At 47.9% G+C, this 21,504-nt stretch overlaps 1 protein-coding gene across 1 annotated transcript in view; it reads left to right on the plus strand.

The window, feature by feature from the left end:
- The window catches only part of LOC135818292 (ral GTPase-activating protein subunit alpha-2-like), a 48,587-nt gene that overhangs the window by 18,608 nt on the left and 8,475 nt on the right, over positions 1-21,504 (plus strand). The window contains exons 13-25 of the mRNA XM_065331643.1: positions 1,108-1,330; positions 2,081-2,654; positions 3,746-3,859; positions 9,914-10,107; positions 12,392-12,481; positions 12,783-12,938; positions 14,136-14,327; positions 16,599-16,789; positions 17,169-17,280; positions 18,997-19,098; positions 19,536-19,730; positions 20,498-20,618; positions 20,987-21,033. Of these exons, the coding sequence (XP_065187715.1) occupies positions 1,108-1,330; positions 2,081-2,654; positions 3,746-3,859; positions 9,914-10,107; positions 12,392-12,481; positions 12,783-12,938; positions 14,136-14,327; positions 16,599-16,789; positions 17,169-17,280; positions 18,997-19,098; positions 19,536-19,730; positions 20,498-20,618; positions 20,987-21,033 (2,311 nt within the window). The remainder of the gene's footprint in view (positions 1-1,107; positions 1,331-2,080; positions 2,655-3,745; positions 3,860-9,913; positions 10,108-12,391; positions 12,482-12,782; positions 12,939-14,135; positions 14,328-16,598; positions 16,790-17,168; positions 17,281-18,996; positions 19,099-19,535; positions 19,731-20,497; positions 20,619-20,986; positions 21,034-21,504) is intronic.

Consider the following 21,504-nt stretch of genomic DNA (forward strand, 5'->3'; position numbering starts at 1 on the left):
TACAGCCAATGATATTGTCATGTCTAAAAACTACAATTTTGACACAAATTACACATAACACGAAGCTGGTTTTTGAAAATTGTAAGTCGTGTATCTGCCCCATTTCTTCTTTATGACTTGCACAATACACCAGTCTTCCTAAATAACACATTTATAGCAGGGGTTAAGTACCATACAAGAGAGCTATATTGTACATCTAGTCATACTGTCATAAACAGCCAGCATTTTTCCTGCAGCAGTCACACCACCATCGTCATTATTTCCAGGGAAATCCTACATTGTCAGCTCCTATGTCGTTAGATACAATGTAGGGGGCTGTAGGACCGGCTCGTCAAAAATAGAGAACCTGAACAAGCGTGCTCGGGACGTCTCAGCAATCGTAGTATGCCTGAGCACTCCAATAAAAACTTGATCAATGGCAAAATCGTTCCCCACAGAAAAATCATACTTTGCGGGTCTTGCGTTGCACGCTTGGAGGTGAAGTACAGAAGGCGAGTCGATCCGAGTATGACCTTTCGGACTGGACTGGACTGAACTATTCCAAAAATAACAACGAGGGGTCACGGGTGCGAGTCAACCCCTGTGACACGGATTTCTGTGCCGTGTCACCTCCCTAGTTTGAGTACGACTCCCTGATACTTACCAACGAGAAATTCAACTGAACTAGTTAATCAGTAACCGGGAACAGAGCTAGGAACGCCAGAACTGTTGAGGAAATATGGAACACAACGTACAGGAGAGCGAGTGGGAAATGTCCTCGATCGGCAAGGAAAATGAAACGAAGTGGACCGTGTGAGGCATGTACGCGCAGCTGGGACGATACAAAAGCCAAAAATCGAGACTTCAGTCGAAACCGGAGTGAATGGAGCATGTTCTAAGCGAATCCATTGAGATGCGCATCCAATTTCCTCAAGTCAAATCACGAAAATCAAGATTTTTTTCCCCTTCAGCGACGCCATTTTAGGTGAGCGAAAATCGCGAAAAAAAAACAGCCGTGTCCCGGGGGGGACTCACGTGACCAGTTTTGGCAGTGAGCAACAAGTACAGTACAGTACAGTGTGTGTGTGTGTGTGTGTATGTGTATGTGTATGTGTATGTGTTGTACAGGGTGCATTTACACGCCACATTACTCCACGCCACCAATCACGTCCTCCAGCACATGGGTCAGTCACCGTTACAGGAGCAGATCGCACCGGCCATGCTGAACACCCTGCTCCAGCTGATGGTCAACGCAAGCCTGGCTGTTGTCACGCCGATTCAAATGTGGAACAGGACGCTGGAGTTGCTCAGCCATCAGTCACGACACTTCGTCGTTATTCAACAGTGGGCTGTAAGTAACAAAAGACATATGTATATTATATAATAAAAATATTCACAAGGTTGAGTGAGTTGGAACGGGAAACGTCTGAAGAAAAAATTGACTGCCGCTGCCAGGACTCGGACCAGGCACACTCGCTTATGGCCATCGATACTCTACCACTAAGCTATGGTATGAATAATGACTGTGGTCATCAAGAAGTTTGCTTCTGTTGTATTGTGTGGTAATCTGGTGGTGATGTACACCGTAAAGCACTGTTGCTTACCCCCTATCCTATTTTCTGCCACCCCCCTTGTGGTTTTCCTTCCCGTGAAGAGATGTCGGCATACGCCTCGGATGCTGTGTTGGACCGATGCATGCTCAGTCCAGTTGATGTGGTAGTTGTGAACCCAACATGGCGTTGTAGCCTCGGCTATCCAGAGTATTCATTTATCCAAGAGTCCATAACCCCAAGAGTGTGCAACTCTGTACATGGGGATCCGCGTGGCGGAATTCCAACATTACGTCAAAAACGACGTACTCGTTCGTTGCGCTTGTACTACTCCCTGGTTCCAAGCACCACGGAATGCGGAGTTTTGTACAGCTGTGCCTCAGCGGCATGACGTAATGTTGGAATTCCGCCGCGCAGTGGGCCTACAGCAGCCAGACCCCAGTTGCACACTCTTGGGGTTATGCACTCTTGATGTATCCAACAGCGTCCAGTCCCGAGGGTGCCCGGTAGCTGACATGCAACTGAATCTTTCTCTCGTCTTCTTGTCCTAGATTGCTATGAACATGTTGACAGACATCATGGCTCAGCAGGTGTTCAACATGCAGCTTAAGGCCGTCACCCACAATCGACGGCCGTCGCACAGGACCGCACGCTCCACCAACGGCGGCGGGAACAGCGGCGGGAACAGCGGAAGCCTGAAGAGCGCGGCGCGCCAGCAGCAGCAGCACTCGCAGCACGGCGGCAGCACATCGTTGCAACACCAGGCCGAGGTGGACGCTGACAGCTCGGACCTGGCTGCGCCGGGAGCCAGCGTCACCGACTCGCCCCACATTGGCACCGGGCCCAACGGTCGATTGCAGCAGCGAGCTACAGTGCAGCGCAACACGTCACTGCAGGTACGCTCCACCGTCGATGCTCTCTCGAATGCGTCGTCGTCATCGTTCGACGGCCACTCCGGCAGTGGTCGCCCGTCGTCGTTGGCGTCCATTTCGGATCCCGGTCTGGCCACGGAAGACAGCGCAGCGCCGTCTAGCCTTGCTTCATCCCATCCGTCGTCGGCCAACACAAACACTGCAAACAGACGCGATTTGCCCCTTAGCCTGGACAGTCCTACCAGTCGGAAAGGTCAGTTTCGAAATAGGTGCCCAACTGTGTAACATAGAATACGTCTGACTGCATGTACGTCTGTCCAGCAGTCATACCGACTTTCTGAGATCAAGGCAATTAGCCAGCACCAATCCGGCCGATAGTGTGTTGGTTGCACAGCACTGTCATCAGTTGGTTTTGACATGTAGATTTGAGCATCAGGTTAAATGAAGATTTTGCCTAGACAGAGCACTGCAATCATTACCTACTTGATGATCTGTTGGGCTCAAGTCCAGGCAGACCTCTCTTATTTATCCTACCCCAGAGCTGTGGGACTCATCTTGAGAGATGACACACGCATGTGCACGTACGTGGCACGCATGCATGCGCGCACACACATACGCGCACACACACACACATACACACACATACACACACACACATACACACACACACACACACGCACACACACACACACACACACACACACACACACACACACACACACACACACACACACACAAACACATACCTGTATGAAGGATGCAAACATCACCAACGATTTTCAGAACTGGGCGTGGAAAGTTCAGAGCTCAATTTTTTGTGAATGGAACTGACCACTCTCCTATCCCGTAATTTCCTCCAAAAGCACGCGTGCATTCTGAACCTCACTCTCCGACAACCTCGAAGTTCCAAATTTTGACGGAGATTTGATCTATTCTGGCCAGGTGCCCAAAACCCTAGTATTGGTGAAATAAAATCGCCGCCTGCATTTTGTTCGTATTCACTGTACACTCGCCCCTCAGTTATCCGAACACCAAAATCACAGACACTTCGGGGGTCTACCGGGCTACCTTGCTCGAGTTTTAGTGGAAACATGACTAACTACTCTTGTGTCATTTTTTGTGGGACTAGTTATGTCATATGCCCTATCTCCGGCCTTTCCGCATCAAAACGTATCTAAGTCAGTGTTACGGACGTTGCAGTTGCAAAATCAAAGTTACGGTCAATATCTGGTCAAGGACCGCCTGGATAAACGCAGCACAAGTGCACTTTCTATCTCGTTGAAGAGAAACCGGTTGCAAATTGAATTGTCTCTCACGTGTGTGCGTGTGTGTGCGTTGCTGCAGCCCATGCCCGGCCTACACTGACCAGCACCGCTTCTAAGGATCGTTCACTGACCTTGCCTAATGTGGGCAGTCAGCTGTTAGAAGAAGAACCGATCACAGGAACTATGCATCCAGGTAATGCTTGGAGTAATGACGGAGGGGAGGGGGGATACCCATTATTGCCGTGATTGCTTCATACGCGGGTTACTGTTGACTCGCTCCTGATGATATGGTGCGCGGGTGATCCTCTTGTTGCGTGTTATGCGTTGGATCCCTCGCAGGGCACATGCATAGTGACATTTGCTGCTGGAGTCACATACTAACTGTTAGTAACTATGCCAGGAGTGGTAAGTACATGTAGTAGTCACATGACAGCAGCTCTCCCCAATAGGCAAAGCCCGATTTTGCCAGCGAAACTTCGATATTTTGCTGCAAAATTTTGCTGGTTCATCGTCGATATTTTGCTTTCATTTTGCCGGGCCACTCGATATTTTGCTCCCTTTTTGCTCCGAAATTTGTGTCACATGTGGGACAACTGACCGAAAGTGGGTCACGTGTTGGAATAAATGAGAAAAAGTGAGTCACGTGTTGGGAAACCTGTGCGAAAATGAGTCACGTGCACGGTATAAGTGTAAAATCTCCCAAATTCCAGCGAACATATCGATATTTTGCTCCGTTTTGCCAGCAAATTCCCTTTCAAAATTATTCGACATTTTGCTAGCAGAATTGCTAGCAAAATCGGGCTATGCCTACTCCCCAATCCCTATTCCCCAGTGAAGTCAATTATGTCATGTGACAGCCCCCCCCCCCCCAGGTAGGGCAGACCCGAATTTGCTAGCAATTCTTCTAGCAAAATATCGAGGATTTCAGAAGAAGAATTTGCCGGCAAAATACGAGCAAAATATCGAGATTTTGCCAGCAAAATGAGGAAAATCATGCTGAAAGTGGCAGAATGCTCCCTGCCTTTGAATGATTGTGTCGACATGGTTCGTGCTGGCTGCACTGTGACTGCACTGCAGCACCATCGACACTATCTGAGTGGATTCTACAGTCAATCAATACCCAAAGCACCTTAGAACATGCAATATGCCACCCCACTGAGCCCAGAACCCACAGACTTTCCATGAGCATTTGTTGAATGCACGCGATAGCGAGCGGAACGAATTGACAGCGTAAGCAACGAATTACTGAAGTAAACGGGGTGGAACATCATTGGATCAAGAAGGGTTGACTGCTCATAGTGATCAAGAAGAGATAAATAAAAAACCAAGGAACGAATTGACAGCGTAAGCAACGAAATACTGAAGTAAACAAGGTGGAAAATCAAAATGAAAATCGTTGGATCAAGAAGGGTTGACTACTCATCGTGATCAAGAAGAGATAAATAAAAATCTCGAACAAATTGACAGCGTAAGCAATGAATTACTGGAGTAAACCATGGCAAACGGAGTGGAAAATCAAGATCAAGATCGTTGAGTGATCAAGAAGCGACAGGATAATATAATTATTTCATCAAGAAATGACAGCACAGATCCTAACATTGCCATGGCACTAGCAAGGGTAAGAAGATAAAATAATAGAAGCTGACGAGATCATTGCAAGGCTTGGACCAGAACTTCAATCAAATCAAAAACTAAGGTGAAGGTAGATCGTCTGTGCAAAACTTCTCGACATTCATTCGTGCCATCAATGTGGCCTCAACAGTCTCCTCCAACATTGACTCTTGTCGGCTGCTGATCAAACCATTCAACAGGGAGAAGACTCGCTCGCTTGCCGCACTGGATGGTTGGACCAATAGCACGACCTTCAATGCATTGACCAAGGCAGGCAGATCATCAGCGTGGCGACGCCACCACTTGAGTGGCTGCACGGACGAATCCAGCTCATCAACAGCTGCTGCATAGCGAGGGACTTCAGCAGCAACAGCATTTGCCAGAGATGCAATTGTCGGCTGGCTGGCGACTGCACTCTTGAAGTCCTCCACAGATGGCTTCCTGTCAGCCATGATGCGCGGGTTGAAGAGGCTTGCAACTTTGAAAAAGCTCATCTGCTTCTCAAACTCGGCTGGAGTTCCATCAGCACCAATGAACTTCTTGCAGAAGTGTTTCAAGCCAGGCTCGACGCACTGAATGCCATACGATCGCAGGTTCTGCTGGGTCTCCTCCTGGCCTGGCCTTCGGGAAGCTGGCCATTTGCACCGATGCCTGCACATTCTTAATGACTTGATAAGCGATGAGCACGAGAGGGCCATCCCCTTCCAAATTGTAGGTGGACTTGACAATTACTTCACCAGCGTCAACCACAGCAGCCATCTCGATTTGAATCAGCCCTCTCGTCTGTGCATTATCGAGCAATGCGAGAAGCTTGCGCACCGTTGCAGGTGCGATGTCGGTCTGCGATGCAACAAAGCCATGGACGTCCGGGAACATTTCCACCACTTGCTGAATCACCTCCCATCTTGACCACCAGCGCGTTTTCGATAGAAGCTTCACACTCAGGCCTGTCCGCTCCCTGAAAGCTAGCCGAGCCTTGAATGAGTGTGAGAAAAGCAAGACCCAGGCATTAACGAACTCTGTTGTATTGGGGATCTTGAAATTCTCCCCAGCACGGTCGAGCGTATGGCTGAAGCACGTCACATCCAGTAATGAAGGAAACAGCTGCTCGAGGTTCCGGATGGCTGCAGTGTTCACGGATGCACCATCTCGCATGCAGGCAAGTACATTCCGACGAGACACACGCAGGTTCTCCATGAGTATGTCGACCAGAGCACCACTCACACCATAAGCTGTCATGTATTTCTCCACGCACCGAACAGCAGCAAGCCTCTGGCAGATACGTAAATCATCTGTGATAAAACGCACGACAACAGCAAAGGCTTCACCGAGCCTTGTCGATCCGTCAAAAATGCAAGATACACTTCGACCTTCCAGCTCCTTGCACAAGTCCTTCTTGAATAAGTTGTGGATGACGGTTACGCACTCCCTCAGATGGCCTGGTGTGGTGAGACGATAGCCTCCCTCCTCCAAAAGTTCCCTGAAATCACCCGTCACAGTGCTGAGTGGGATACCCGACTCCAGCAGGCATTTGGTGACTCGAAGGCGGTACAAGCGTGTGTTCTCTGGCAGGTTCTCACCAGAGGGATGGTATTGACTTGCATACTGCCGGAGATGATCGGTGATGGTCATGCATTGAACAGACTTCTGCTTTGCTGTCTCTTTGCTGCGCTGGTGTTTGGCAGACTTGATGTGTGCTGCAATTGAACTCTTCTTTGTTGACAATTCCTCACGACAACTGGAACAAAATAATTTTCCAGCATCAACGCTCAACCCCTCGCCTGGAAACTCCTTTAGTCTGTCCCTCGGGTTAATGGTTGGTACAAAGCTAGCAGACTTGTCACTTGAACGACCAGGACAGGATTTCTTGGCCGGATTACCCTTTGTAAGGTTTGATGGCATGGAGCGTTTCCGCAAAATATCGGCTGCCTTTGGAGCTTGAAACCTGGCGACAAACTCTGATACTTTGTCTTTGTCATCCTGACGATCATTATCACTGCCACCAGAGGGAGCTGCCGCTTCAGTGGCCTCAGCTGTGTCACTAGTCGAGTCAGTGATAACCAAGACTTCACTGGAAGCCATGGCAAAACACCTTTGCAACCACAGCTGACACGAGCAAAAAGGAAGCAAAATATTGCACACCGAGCAAAATGAAAGCAAAATTTCGACGATGCACGAGCAAAATTATGCCGCAAAATATCGAGATTCAGCTGGCAAATTCGGGTCAGCCCTACCCCCCCCCCCCCCCACTGAAGTCAATTATGTCATGTGACAGCTCCCTCGAAGTGAATCAGGTCATGTGACTTGAGATGAAGCCTATGAATCATAATAATTAATAGGGCTTGAAAGTGATGACGTCAAAACGGCCAGGGAGTAGTAAGTTGACATCAGATTTCTATTTTTGGATCCACTAAGGTGTGACTTTGCTATTGCCTAAGTATGTGGGTGCATAGCAACCCACTCATGTCGCATGCAGGTGTGACTTTTATTTCGCCACCAGTTGTAACCCCGCCCCCAGTAGCCAAATCAGTCAGTTTCACTGGCTACATCACCATGCTGTGGGTAAGACCGCTTGAAATGTGCTTGGATCCATACAAAAACTGGATCCAAGTGGATCCAATTTTTGAATTTTTGAAATTGTTGCTATGCTGTGACGTACCACTTTCAAGCCCTATAGTGCTGAAACGATTATATCGATTACTCGTTACTTACTCGATAAGAAATAGATCGAGCGGTTATTTCGATTTTATCGGCTAAACGAGTAGAATGGTACATGTACTTACACTCGGTGTGGGATTTCCCCCCTTTTGGGGTCGCACAAAGCGTGCATGCATCGAAAGTGTTGCGAGTACACTCAAACGTCTCTTATCCGGACGCCTCAGATACGGGCACGTCTCTCTACCGGGCACCTTCAGCTTGAGGTCACTATGGCAAAATGCTTCGGATTTGGGGATTTTGAACCTTTTTTCGTATGCACAATTGCATATTTCATTATTTGTCACTGCCAACTTGTGTAATCCCCACGTTTTCATCAAAGGATTCTATTTTATCCTGAGCATGTGCAATACGTGCCAAATAAACTTCATCAAAAACTGATATGGTACGTGATAGATGAGTTATCCTGAGATGCGGGCAAATCTGAGATACGGGCAGTGCCCGGTCCCAAGGTGCCCGGATAAGAGACGTCCGAGTGTACGACACGAATATGACTGTCCACTTGCAACATCGATGTACGTGTAAAGTACTACAAGCGCGATCTGAGAAACATCGACGTGATCACCGTCGTCGTCTTTTGAGCTGACTACTTTTCTTACCAATCCCGAAAAGATTGTTGGAGGAGAGAGAGACTTTTGCTCGCCGAGCTGAAGCTAAAGGATTTGATGGAGTCCTGCCAGCAGCTAGTCAAAGGACCTTCGGTACCTTAGGCAGACCCTGACGGAGTTTGGAGGCCAGCTAGCTCTCGGTGAGGAGAGAAACATTCGCGTGGCGATCGACTCTCCGTAAAAAAATACAAGCTACATAGCGCCGACATACTGCAACAGCTATGATTTCAACTAACTTCTCGATCTGCTGCTTCACAAAGTTCAACTATTTACAAGTCCTGACTGTTGTAGTCTGAAGCTGGAGTCTCATCGCCCACCTACAGGTAGCTTTTGGAGCTGATGGATTTCCCGACTTGGACTCCTTCCGCAAACTCTCGCAACAGTCCTACAGTGTATGCTGTGTTCCCGCACGCTCGTGTCGACATGTACCGGATCACGGAGGCGGAAGAGCTTGACGAACTCCGCTGACTCCACGTTGCCGAAATACCGCCGTCGTCTTCGTTCTTATCGCTGGAGACATTCTCCCCTTCCAGGACCGGCGCAAAGTTGTCGTCCCGGAGGTAGAGACTATGTTGTGTTTCGAAATAGTTCTTCATCAAGCTCGCGCGAATGATGATTCTCATCATGAACTCGTTCCGACGTTGTGACATGGCGATGGTCTTTGGCGGGGCACTGGCTTGGCGAAAACGCAATCTTCTTGCGCAGTAGAACATTGATCGGCTGCAGATGAGTACAGTTACTTCGTGCTTGGTCCTGTTGGAGGAAACCTGACAGGAAAGAGGCAAGACTCATCGAAGACGAAGCGCTCGCAACAAACAATGGCGCTCGAAATATCTCGCACGATTTAGGGCCTATCGCTTTGAGCCACAGCGCTCACAGCCTTGCCTACTTCATCAAAGTGAGCTCTACATGTTCGTTGACCTCTTCACACTACACAGAAGAGCGAAAAAAGGATTATGGCTTTAGCACTTGGGTTGCAACCAGTGAGTTGCCTCTGTCTGGTCTGTATTCGTCTGGTCAGTCCGAACAGCTGACAGACTTGTTGCGGGAACATCGGATCTATGCACCCGCTTTCCGTCGTTGGCGATGTAACTGTTGGACTCGTAAAATTTTGAAATTCACAGAATGTACATGTACTGATGTAGTTACAATAATAATCGTTTAGCCGATAAGCCGATCGTTATGGTATCAGCTAAGCCACTAAGGAAAAAACGTAATCGTTTCAGCACTAATAATTAATATACTCTGTGGGTTCTCTGCTGCTGTTACTGCTGCTGCTGCTGCTGCTCCTGCTGGCGCTTTGTTTCATCTAGATTCCAAGCAAGGTCGCGAGGACGGAATAGAGGTAGTCCTGGGCGGACGGCAGCGTGGCTGGACGCCCGTTTCGGCGGCGGTGCTCTGGAGACGCATGCTGGGCCTGCTCGGAAATCCAAACTTGTTTGCAGACCCGTCGCTGCACGACGACGCACTGCGATGCCTTGGCATCATTCTGGACATTCTCTTCAAGGTGAGCGAATGCGGCCGTGGTCGATGCATGATCTCTCTCTCTCTCTCCCTCTCTCTCTCTCTCTCTCTCTCTCTCTCTCTCTCTCTCTCTCTTTCTTTCTCTCTCTCTCCCTCTTTCTCTCTCTCTCTCTCTCTCTCTCTCTCTCTCTCTCTCTCTCTCTCTCTCTCTCTCTCTCTCTCTCTCTCTCTCTCTCTCTCTCTCTCCCTCTCCCTCCCTCTCCCTCCCTCCCTCCCTCTACCACTCTGCTAGCTATAGTTGAACTCATCTAGAACATACCCTGATAAGACATACACTTGCTTAGTACAGACCTTGTCCGGGGTTTGGATGCGTTGCCCAATAATGAAATATGAAATATGTTCTGATAAGAAGTACAGTACATCGGATAATGACACACTTTTCTCTTCCCCATGGGGGTACATCGTATCAGAGTTCCACTCTTAGATGTTGTGTGTTCAGCGTCCTTCAAAGAAATACCTAAGACCAGTATTCAATGTGACAAACTCTGTGTCCACGTTAACTTATTGGATGCACGACATGTTTTTGGGAATGCCGGGCGCCGGACAAAATACACCATAATGTTTTCCCAGCGCATTTCATTCTGTTCTATTCGTACAGTTTGTGCAGTTTCAGTGCGATTATCGTAAAGTGAGAAACTTTCACTAGAGATTAAATCTCGCTATTTTCGCGACCATCACACTTTCGCGAATATAAGTGGTCGTCCATAATTATTGAACTTTTTTCACGAAACGAAATAATTTCGTTATGGGGTGGGAGGGGGTTGACCAATTTCGTTTCAGAAAAGTTCGATACATGTACATAGCCATAGAAGCAGTGACACACTTGCGACTTTTGTTGTATATGCATGTGAATGTCAACAATTTTTACGTTCTGAGGGGGAGGGAGGGGTTGGGTCTAAACTAAAATAATTTGTTTGGTGAAAAAAGTGCAATATTTACGGACGGCCCCTAAATCGCCGTAAACCTCTCCGTACACTGATTGTAGATCATACAAGATCCGATTGAAAATATAGAATCGCAAACGTTTCTCATCGTGAACCAGCCCGATTTATGAAAACGCTAAATTTGCACGCCGCGAAAGTGTGTCGCTTTACAGTACTGTATTGCAAGCACTGCACTGGTAATAAATAGGGCCGAAACGATTATACCGATTACTCGTATATCACTCGTTATGGATGAAATCGATAATCGTTATGATCGATAACGATTTATCGATTATGACTGTACAGTGCGAGAGCGGTCATGACGTCAGTACATGCAGACCATGCATGGCATCATGCACGTGCGTCGTGCGCACAAGTACATGAACGTCGAAGTACACGACGTCGTGCATGACGCTGTAGGTCCGTACAATCATTGCGCGCTTGATCCTTTTTGGGTAGTCGTACATAGTCACTACATTCACTGCACTAGTCAGCGTAGCCGGAAAATGTAACAACCGGAAAGCTTCTTTACTGTTAGGTTGTAGCGACACTGTGAGTGTGGCTGCCGTCCTTCTAATTTGTTCAGTTCTTGTCAAAAACTTAGTTAGTTTTGATTTTTGGCGAGGAGAGCAGTGACAATGCTGCCGCCTGGAAAAGCGAAAGTTAGTCTGACCAAGAGATCGCCAGCGTGGGCATATTTCGAGGACGCTGATAGCGTAGCGAGATGCAATTCATGCAACCGCGAGTTCGTCCGTCAAAGCGGCACAACCAACTTGTTCCAGCACCTGATTTCTACTCTGACATAAAGACCAGTACGCCGCTGCGGTAGGGAAAGGATCAGCAACCCAGTCGACAGCAACGGCGACTACCAGCAATGTTGAGCGCAGTGAAAATGCGACGAACAGTGCTGGAATGAAGCCCGTCACGGCGTTCTTCGGCACAGATAACTTGCGAACGTGCGACAGCAGGCGCTCAGGCATGTTGACGGAGTCGATCATCGACTGGACTGTCGATTCCAGTCGACCCCTCTCCAATATAGAAGACAGACGACTGATCGTTGATGTTTAATGGCAGAGGAACACTGCTCATATCAATTGCAAATTTCATTTTGGTCTTTTTTGGGCCTGTGTGGATCTTTCACCCATACGTACCTGTATCTAGTTGAACAAATTTAATTGTTTTTGCTGTATACTGATGTTCAACATGACACGTATAAAACTTGTTCGGAAAATCGGTAAAACCAATAAATCGATCGTTAGTGCTATCGGTTAATCGTTAGGGCAAAATGGGCAATCGTTTCGGCCCTAGTAATAAATGCTGTTTTTGTGACCCTGTTTTCTGCAGCTGCACAACTGTGAAGGTGAACCGGTAAAGCCAGACCTTCCTCTGGAATACGACCCGCCACTACTGGTCTTTGCACCCTGGTGCTTCCAGGTCAGTTCTACCACTTGTGCAGTTGTAACTATCATCTAGCGGCACACTGAGCAACTTTGCAAGTTTGGCTTGTAAACATGTGTGTGTGTCTGTCTGTCTGTCTGTCTGTCTGTCTGTCTGTCTGTCTGTCTATATGTGAATGCATCATGTGTGTGTGTGTGTGTGTGTGTGTGTGTGTGTGTGTGTGTGTGTGTGTGTGTGTGTGTGTGTTTGTGTGTTTACATGCATGCCCAATAAGTGCATGAATGTGCTTGTGCTGCCACTGATTCAAACCTTCTGTGTTTTGCTACCCCTTCTCCAGGCTTGCGACCTTCCAGACAAATACCTGGCCGGCAAGCTGCGTGCATATGAGCTACTCTGCCGTATGACCATCGTGCGGCACGACCACACTGTCTCTGAACAGCATCTGTCACATTTCTACCGAACACTCTACAAGGCATTCACCTCTGAAAATTTGGTGAGTACTGCTTTTATGATACAGAAAACAAGAACTTCAGCCCTCACCATCGTCTACACGGATTTCAAAAGCGTCGACCTCCATTTTGAAAACATGGTGGCTGGCCGCGCTACCCGTAGGCGCACGTGCCCACCGCGTGTCTCAGCGCGAGCTTCGAGCTCGCGAGCTAAAGATCATGTCGCCCACTCATTTTCCTGTGTTTCCCCATTTCTTCGAACTCGCTCAGCTTTTGCTTCAGCTTTTGCTTCGCTCGTGCTTCAGCTCCACGCTGTAGTCTGAGTTTAGTTCTCTTGTCTTCTTCCAGCAGAATACTGCAAACTCTACAGCACGTCGAGCTCCTCCTAGAAGAGTTTCTTTTGCGTCGAGGCAGACTGTCGATCGTTTCAGTCCTATCTTGCCGTCGTCTCATGAGCGCCCCGGAAAGCAACAGTATCTATTTTCTTGTCGTTCCATTTTCTGGCGAACTCATTCACCTACTACTTCTTCCTTTATGAAAGCTTCAGGTGGCTGAGTTCTCCCACTAGCGACAATCATGCCTTGGAAATGAACAGGATATTCCTAAGGTATATACAGCCAGTGCAGTGATGTCAGTGTACTGCGCGTACTAGTAGTTGTTTGTTTTGTCGAGAAAGAATCCCTTTCGCACTCGCGCGGGCCGCGAGGGCGCAGCACGGAAACAGGTCTATTGAATTCATTTCTTGGTCGATTTCGACAACCAATACGTCGTTGTTTTTCTTTTTTCACTGGCTATCCTTTCTCCGCTTCCGAATTGCGATGCCGTCCACCTGGAAAGCCTTGAAGTGAAACGAGTGGAGGCCGGTTTTGGAGGTAATTTTCGGCCAAACGGCAATCAAATCGAAAAATTCGAAGCGGACGATCTGTTGGTATCTATCGAAAGAAGACGTTGGCCCATAAAAAATCTTTGGAAACTACACCGTATGAACCAAGGAATTACGGTAAGTTTGAGAATTTTGGTACATTAGCTGTACGCTGATTGGTCGATTTGCGCGACCGTTGAGAAACGGGCCAGTGACGCTTTGTACAGCGTTGGTGAGGGCTGAACTTGCCTTGGTGAAATGTTACTTCTGCTTTGTAGTTATGTCGCTTTAGAAAGCTTGTTGGTGTTGTCAATGTCGTCATCTTGGCGGGCCTAGTGCTGTTTTCTGTGTCCGCCTGTTATGCCCGTTGCCATCACAGGATGTGGTGGACTGCGTGGTTCGCCACTGCAAGCGTATGTTCACCTACTGCTTGCCCGGCTCTTCTTGCCTGATCAACGCCCTGCTGAACGTGGCGGCCAGCATCCTGAAGGTTTCTGAGCCCCCCATCAGCGAGCTGTCGAAAAAGCTCTCCAACAACGGCGAGCAGCAGGCGCCGGCAAGCAGCCGAGCTGTGAGTAGTAACCTGGTGGCTCTGTGTTATTGTAGAGAGTGGTGTTGATATACTACTAGTACCCGTTATGTGCCAACAATCTGTTGATTCTCAGCACGCATGCAGTCAGTCCATGCACTCAGAAACTTGACAACCCAAAAAGCTCTTGTCCGAACATGGAAAGATCTGTACTAGTACAGTAGGTATCGGTTATAGCGTGGGTGTTTGAAAAACGACATTTGATTCTTATTGCCGATATTTCTTACACACGATAAATCACGTGTGACATATCATATGCACGTGTGACATATCATATGCGCGCACGTTTGGCATGTGGACACGTACACATGATACACACGGATCAATCAGACTCGCGGTCATGCTAGGCGACTGTGGTGCAGCGGATACGAGCGAAGTCGGAAGAAAGAGTCCGACTGGACAGAAAAAGTGATTCTCCAATGCTCCCTTGGACATGACTCTCTTTTTGTGTTGAATATTATTGTATTGAGTATGCACAGAGCACAGATGTTATTACTACAGGCGATACACTTTGCACTAATCTGGAATATTTTGCTACACAAAATCCATTCTTAGGGCCGATATATTCTACTATGCGATAATACTGCTTGTAAGAATAAATATACACATAAAATATGTGTTATGATTGTGAAAAAATGAGTGTTCATTCTTGTAAGCAGTATATTCTTGTATACGACCACACTATAACCGATACGCACTGTATCTGGCTGGTCGTCTTCTCAGCTGTATAGTTCTACACGAATGCGCCTGTACGTACACATGTACAAATAGAATGATGTGATCAGTAGTGGTGAAACGAATGTCAAAACCTACTAGCCGAATATTCTTCGGCTTAACGAACGAATGAACGAATATTCTTTTGGTAACAGAGATGACATCACATGCCCTCCTCCCAGTCATTTGATGGATACTGTCATTATTATTAGGTATGACAAACCATAGTGCCACATAAAATGTACTGCCACATAAGGCTACTTCGAAGTTCATACATGTTATGTGCACCATTGGCAGTCCAGTATGGACATACATGTACATGCATACAGTACAAAGTCACAGGCAGGCTTTACGTACTGCACCGTGTTCGGCGTGCATGTATGTACAGGCACTGCATTTGAAGTGACGTAACGAATACTCGAATGTGACTTAACGAATATTCGAATGTGACAAACCGAACGAATGTTCGAATATTCGTTTCACCACTAGTGATCAGTGATCAGAACTGGTGCAGGGTGCCAGCTTTGCACTTCGGGTTGGATTTCACCGAGCGCAACTGTACTTGGTCTGTACTAGAATGGAGTTGACGGCAATGCCAGCGAATTTGTTTTCCGCCAGAGTGCAGGACAGAGCCTACACACAAACTTGTCTTCCACGTTTAGAACTATTTTTCTTTGAGTTTTGATCAGCTTGGCACCTTCAACATCGGGAAAGACCAGGGGAGGTGGGGGTCTTATCTGAGCTCAAGTGAAAATTTGGAATGTACTTCAAGTACAGATAGGAAGAGTTTACTTCAGGAGCAAATTTCTAGCAATGTACTCCTCAAAGGTATTTGAAAGAAAGGACGAGATATTGGTGGGTCACAATGTGCAACAGTTAGCACAATAATCACTGATATGGTGCTGACATTCAACAACCTGATACTTTTGGTCCTTTCTTTCTAATTTTAATCCTTGGCTCTCCATCAGAGTTCTAAGGTATTTGAGTCAACGTGCGACTGGTTTGAATCGACTTTGGAAGTCTGCTCGGCTACAGTTTCTCGCTAGGGTACACACGATAATGGCTGCAGGCACCAATGCACGTGCAGTTCAATGTCGTCATCCGGGCGGGGCGGGGCACCCTGTAGAAACTAGGTTTGACGGAGTTGGACGGCTTGTTTTGGCTTCGGTGGCACTGGCGTGTAGCGGTAGCGGAGGCAGGGACGTGATTCATACTAAGAGTACTGCTGGGTTGTAATGGCTTTATCACTACCACTGTTGCCTGATGATTGCGAAGGCGTGAAACTTTAAGTAGCAACAAACAAGCCTTGATTACCCTTGTTAGTCTGTCTACTACGCTCTGCCTCCGCAGTGTTGAGCACTGTCAGCACACTGGGTGCATCCTCCGGTGGTTTTTTCATTATAAATGATGATTATAAATGATGACTTGGCACCCAATTTACCCTGCCAGGTAACATGCAATGATGAAGAATGAATGTATTGCTTGTTGGTGCAAATCGCTGTTTTCCGGTGTCACCTTTTCTCTGTTATCTGTTCGCAGCGACCTGAAACTGACGTTCTGAGCGCGCTTGGTGCTCTCTTGCAAGTGGAGTACCTCTTCCCGCACTTGCCTGTTAATATGCTTGGATCAAGTGAGCCGGAGACTACGTTTACGCAGATCAAGGATCGCATCATCAAGCTCCTGCTCAAGGTGGCACGCTTCCAAACTGGACCACTGACACAGAGTGCAAGGTACAGTGCCCTAAGCTGAAATGGATATATCTAACTATGCGTCGGTTATGTCATCACTCACAGTGCACCTTGTTGCCGATTTACAGTGCTCTGAATGAAGCTCTTTCTCACTCACTCACTCTCTCACTCTCTCTCTCTCTCTCTCTTTCTTTGCCTCTGTCTCTCTCTCTCTCTCTATCTCTATCTCTCTCTCTCTGTCTCTCTCTCTCTGTCTCTCTCTGTCTCTCTCTCTCTCTCTCTCTCTCTCTCTCTCTCTCTCTCTCTCTCTCTCTCTCTCTCTCTCTCTCTCTCTCTCTCTCTCTCTCTCCTTTCCTTACCAATACATGTACTCCTAAGCTTGCCATTGTTGTTGCTGTTCGTGTTGTTGCTGTTCTTGCAGATGTCTTTCCATCTCGATGGTGGGCATGTACGTCTTCAGCGAGCTGGTCCATCGTCGGCGTGGCAACAGTCGCTGTGCCGAGGGCATCTACACACTCCTGTGTGCCATTGGAGTAAGTCATGCTGCAGGGTTGCCATAGTTATGCTTGGAAACCGACTTGATCGGAACGGTCCACGGGAGGTTATAACGTGTAGAATATAATCATACAGTGCTCTGCTCAGGGGTTGTCGCAAAGTTTTTTTGGCATCAGGGAGGGGGAAGGGGGCTACACATCCATGTTTTGGTGCACCATTGGCAGCCTCTGTACAATCACTTTCCTTCCTTGTAATCTGAACCGCTCGACCGGAAAGTGACTGAGCCAAACCGTATGACAAGCTGGATTGACTGCAACACCTTGATACCATGTCTTGATAAGATGTAGTTAGCTGTGGATAACTAGCTGCAGATGACTAGCTGCAGATGACTAGCTGCAGATGACTAGCTGCAGATGACTAGCTGCAGATGACTAGCTGCGGATGACTAGCTGTGGATAACTAGCTGTACATGACTAGCTGTGGATGACTAGCTGTACAGTGAAATATACAGTGTAACATACAGTGTGCTGTATAGGCAGAACATTTCGCCGGTCAATAATTTCGTCCAACTCCAAAGAAAGGGAATTCGTCCGGTTGTAAATTCCGTCCATGGATCATAGTACGTCCAACTTCAGTACAGCTACTTCCAGGGGACGTAGACATCAGTACAGCTACTTCCAGGGGACGTAGACATCAGTACAGCTACTTCCAGGGGACGTAGACATCAGTACAGCTACTTCCAGGGGACGTAGACATCAGTACAGCTACTTCCAGGGGACGTAGACATCAGTACAGCTACTTCCAGGGGACGTAGACATCAGTACAGCTACTTCCAGGGGACGTAGACATCAGTACAGCTACTTCCAGGGGACGTAGACATCCGTACAGCTACTTCCAGGGGACGTAGACATCCGTACTACATACTAGTAGCCAAGGCACATGTACTCTATATCCAAGGTAAAATGACTGGAAATGAAAAAAATGCTGAGTGCAATTTGCATTTCTGAACTGTGGCATGTGCGTAGCACTCAAACAAACATGTACGCACTGCACTGACTGTCTTTAAAGCTTTGTAATTGTTCTCATCAAGTCTTGCTCTAATACTGCGTTTACATGACAACGCACGGCCAGTTTTCCGTTTTCAGTCCCGCATTTCTTTCTTCGTTTTCGTGCGTTTGCACGATCAAAGCTGATCCGAGGTGGTCTCGGTTTGTAAAAAAAATGACTGGAAAAGGATACGCAGTGTTAAAAAAATGTACTTTATGTCCAATGCAAAGAGAAAAGTATGCCGTGTCCAGGGTACTTTATACCGAACTTTCACTGCGTTTCAGCATCTAAATTAACTACAGCCTTTTGCCATGCAGTACCGGTGTTATATGTGTTCAGTTGTGGACTAGTGATTGTCATGTGTGGTATACTGTAAAGGCAGAAATTTTCGGTGGTGTTTTATTTTCGGTAACTTCGGTGCCGACAATTTTTACCGATAATAAAACGCACCGAAAATTTCGGTACAACCGATGCTGTATATGTGTAGTACTAGCATACTTACCTGGAGAACGGGTTTTACCGAAAATTTCCCTCCACCGAACCGCCGATTTTGGAGAATACCGAAAATATTACACCACCGAAAATTTCTGCTTTTACAGTAGTCAGTGTGCACGGGATTGCATTATGCTTAACCCGACGGCGGCATGGAAAGACTTGCTCACCGGGAAGCATTGTTTCGACCTGTTTGTCTTTACTCTTCACTACAGAATACCAACTCAGAGGTGGTGTTATCGGCCATTGAGATGTTGTTTCTGCTGACCGACTATAAACCGGGTCTGCCAGAGAACATGGTGAAGAAGATTGTTGAGGTAAGAAAACAACACCATCAGTTGTCAAAAGCAAGAACGCGGCTGTTCCTGCCTTGTGTTGTTTTCATCACCGGTTAGTGGTGCTGTAGCCAGCCTCTTGTGTTTTGCACTCCGTGCAGTAGCTGGCTGGTTAGTTACTCTGAAGTACAGTAAGACCAGCCCTAACAACGCTCTTGGCGCAGCGCAAACTGTCAACTATCCTGATATGACAGAATTCCGCTCGATCCAGAGATAAACGTTCGATCCACAGCAAGACATTTTGTCCGTTCGATACAGGATTCCGCTTGGTACAGGGCCCGGCAAACACAGGTTTTGCTGTACACGAGCAGGGACGGGTAATCACCAATCAGGGAGTTCCCCTCGTCTGTAATCGCTCAGCAGGGAATTTCCCTACTCATTCTCTTATGATGTGTGTTCCCATGCGTCTGTTGTCTCAGTCGCTCTGCTCGTGCGCCTCGTTTGTCATCACCGAGGACTTTGCCGGTCCGGCACCGCCGGCCAAGGCCAGGGAGACGGTGCTGGTACGCATGCTGCAGTGCATGGTCAAGTGGACCATGGGACTGGAGTCGTCCAAGCTACTGGCGCAGGAACTGCCCACCTCTGGTCAGAACCTGCTCAACCGTGTGTTCCAGGTGAGCCTGAGAAATTCTAGCACGTACTCTCCATCGATATAATGTTGAAACTGCTTTGAAATTATTGATAAACTCGTTTGATTTGGGGTACCTCTGAGCATCTGCGTAGGGGTCTGTAAAGGTTTGGGTAAGTGGCCTTGGAGCATTCGAGGAAGTGGACTTACGATTGCTTGCGTCTTATTGTGCGAGTGTGTGCCCCCCCCCCCCCCCCACACACACACGTATACCGGTATGTGCACGAATGCAAAACCGATTCAGAGCTGTGTGTAGGTGACACCAAGCACAACCAGCCATGGCATAGAGACTGCAGCAGTGATGTCGGTGATGAGGGCTAACTTGTTGACATATCCGTGTGTGTCGTGCTCATTGCGTACCCTAGTTGTCTGTGCTCGCGCACCCTTGACCATACAGTGCTGGCGAGCGTCGAAGAACGGAGCGCTGGAGAACGACCAGCCTAGAAGTTCACCAAGCACATCATACCAATGCATACACGGACGGTGCCTCGACTGTGCATAGACTGCAATACATGAAAATGAGAAAGGTCTAGGCTAGGAGGCTGACAGGCGCGTGCCCCGTATGGGTTCCTGGGTGCCCGGAACCCCCCCCCCTTTTTCGCTCAAAATGCAGGATTTTGCTTCATTTCTTGAAAAAAATTCCCGGGGGAGGCCCCGGAACCCCCCCCCTTCAAGGGCACCGGCGCACGCGCCTGGCTGACCCCTATATTGAAGTTCTTCAGTGTCTGACAGTATTGTATCCATGCTGCTCAGATCTTGCACAATGCCTGCGGGCGAATAAAACCGCAGGACGTGTTGAAGCCACGCCGGCCGTCGACCGTGTCTGATCCGAACGGCTCACTGGACTCTCCGTCATCGCCAATGACACATGGCAGTAAGTCTCCCACTCACGCCTCTTGGCAATACTGAATGCTCTAGCAGCTATGTACGATGAATGCCGAGTTGTAGGATGAAACTCTTTGCTATCTTGTGAGGAGTAGTGGTGAGGGGAGGGGGGGGGGGGGGACTCGTATTGCAGCTGAACGACTAGCCACCATGTTGCGTAATTGTTCTTGTATTGTATACCCGGATTTGTAGACTTGTGGGCATGTGATACATGCATGGGTGCCTGTGTGGGTGTGGGCCTCTCACTCGCTCACTCACTCATGCGCGCACTCACTCATTCACTGTGTCTTTTCTCTCTCTTTCTCTCTTGTTCTCTCTCTCTCTCTCTCTCTCTCTCTCTCTCTCTGCCTGGTTCAGATGAGTCACATGTAAGCTCTGTGACAGTCAACCTCGCTGCACGAGCGGTAAGTACTAGCAATAGTGAAAAGTCACGATTTAGAACTACTGTTGGTGTGAATTGTTAGCACTTAGGAGATCTCACTCTCCTCCAAGAGCTTTGCTGCAATGCTCTGCAATGTCTTCATAACTTTGCGGAACACACCTAATCACAGTTTTGTGTGTTACATCTGTATCAAACAGGGAGCGAGGGCAGCTTTTCGTTGGGGCTCTAGAATTCCACTCTCTGCGCAACGAAGAACTACTCCTTTGTGTGTGGTGTGATGAGTTTTCTTGGTCATTTTGTTTCAAAGCATGTAACGTTACCTTACGACCGTGCAGAACAACAAGGGTAATCAAGGCTTGTTTGCTGCTATTCAAAGTTTCATGCCTTCGCAATCATCAGGCAACATGACCCGTACGAAATCTCCCCTTGTCCACTTGCGCATGGCTGACCGTACAGCTTCTGGAGCAGCTTTTGTTCTGTTGCTCCGAGCCAT

Source organism: Sycon ciliatum, chromosome 5 (assembly GCF_964019385.1).
Source record: "Sycon ciliatum chromosome 5, ocSycCili1.1, whole genome shotgun sequence".
Lineage (NCBI taxonomy): Eukaryota > Metazoa > Porifera > Calcarea > Leucosolenida > Sycettidae > Sycon > Sycon ciliatum.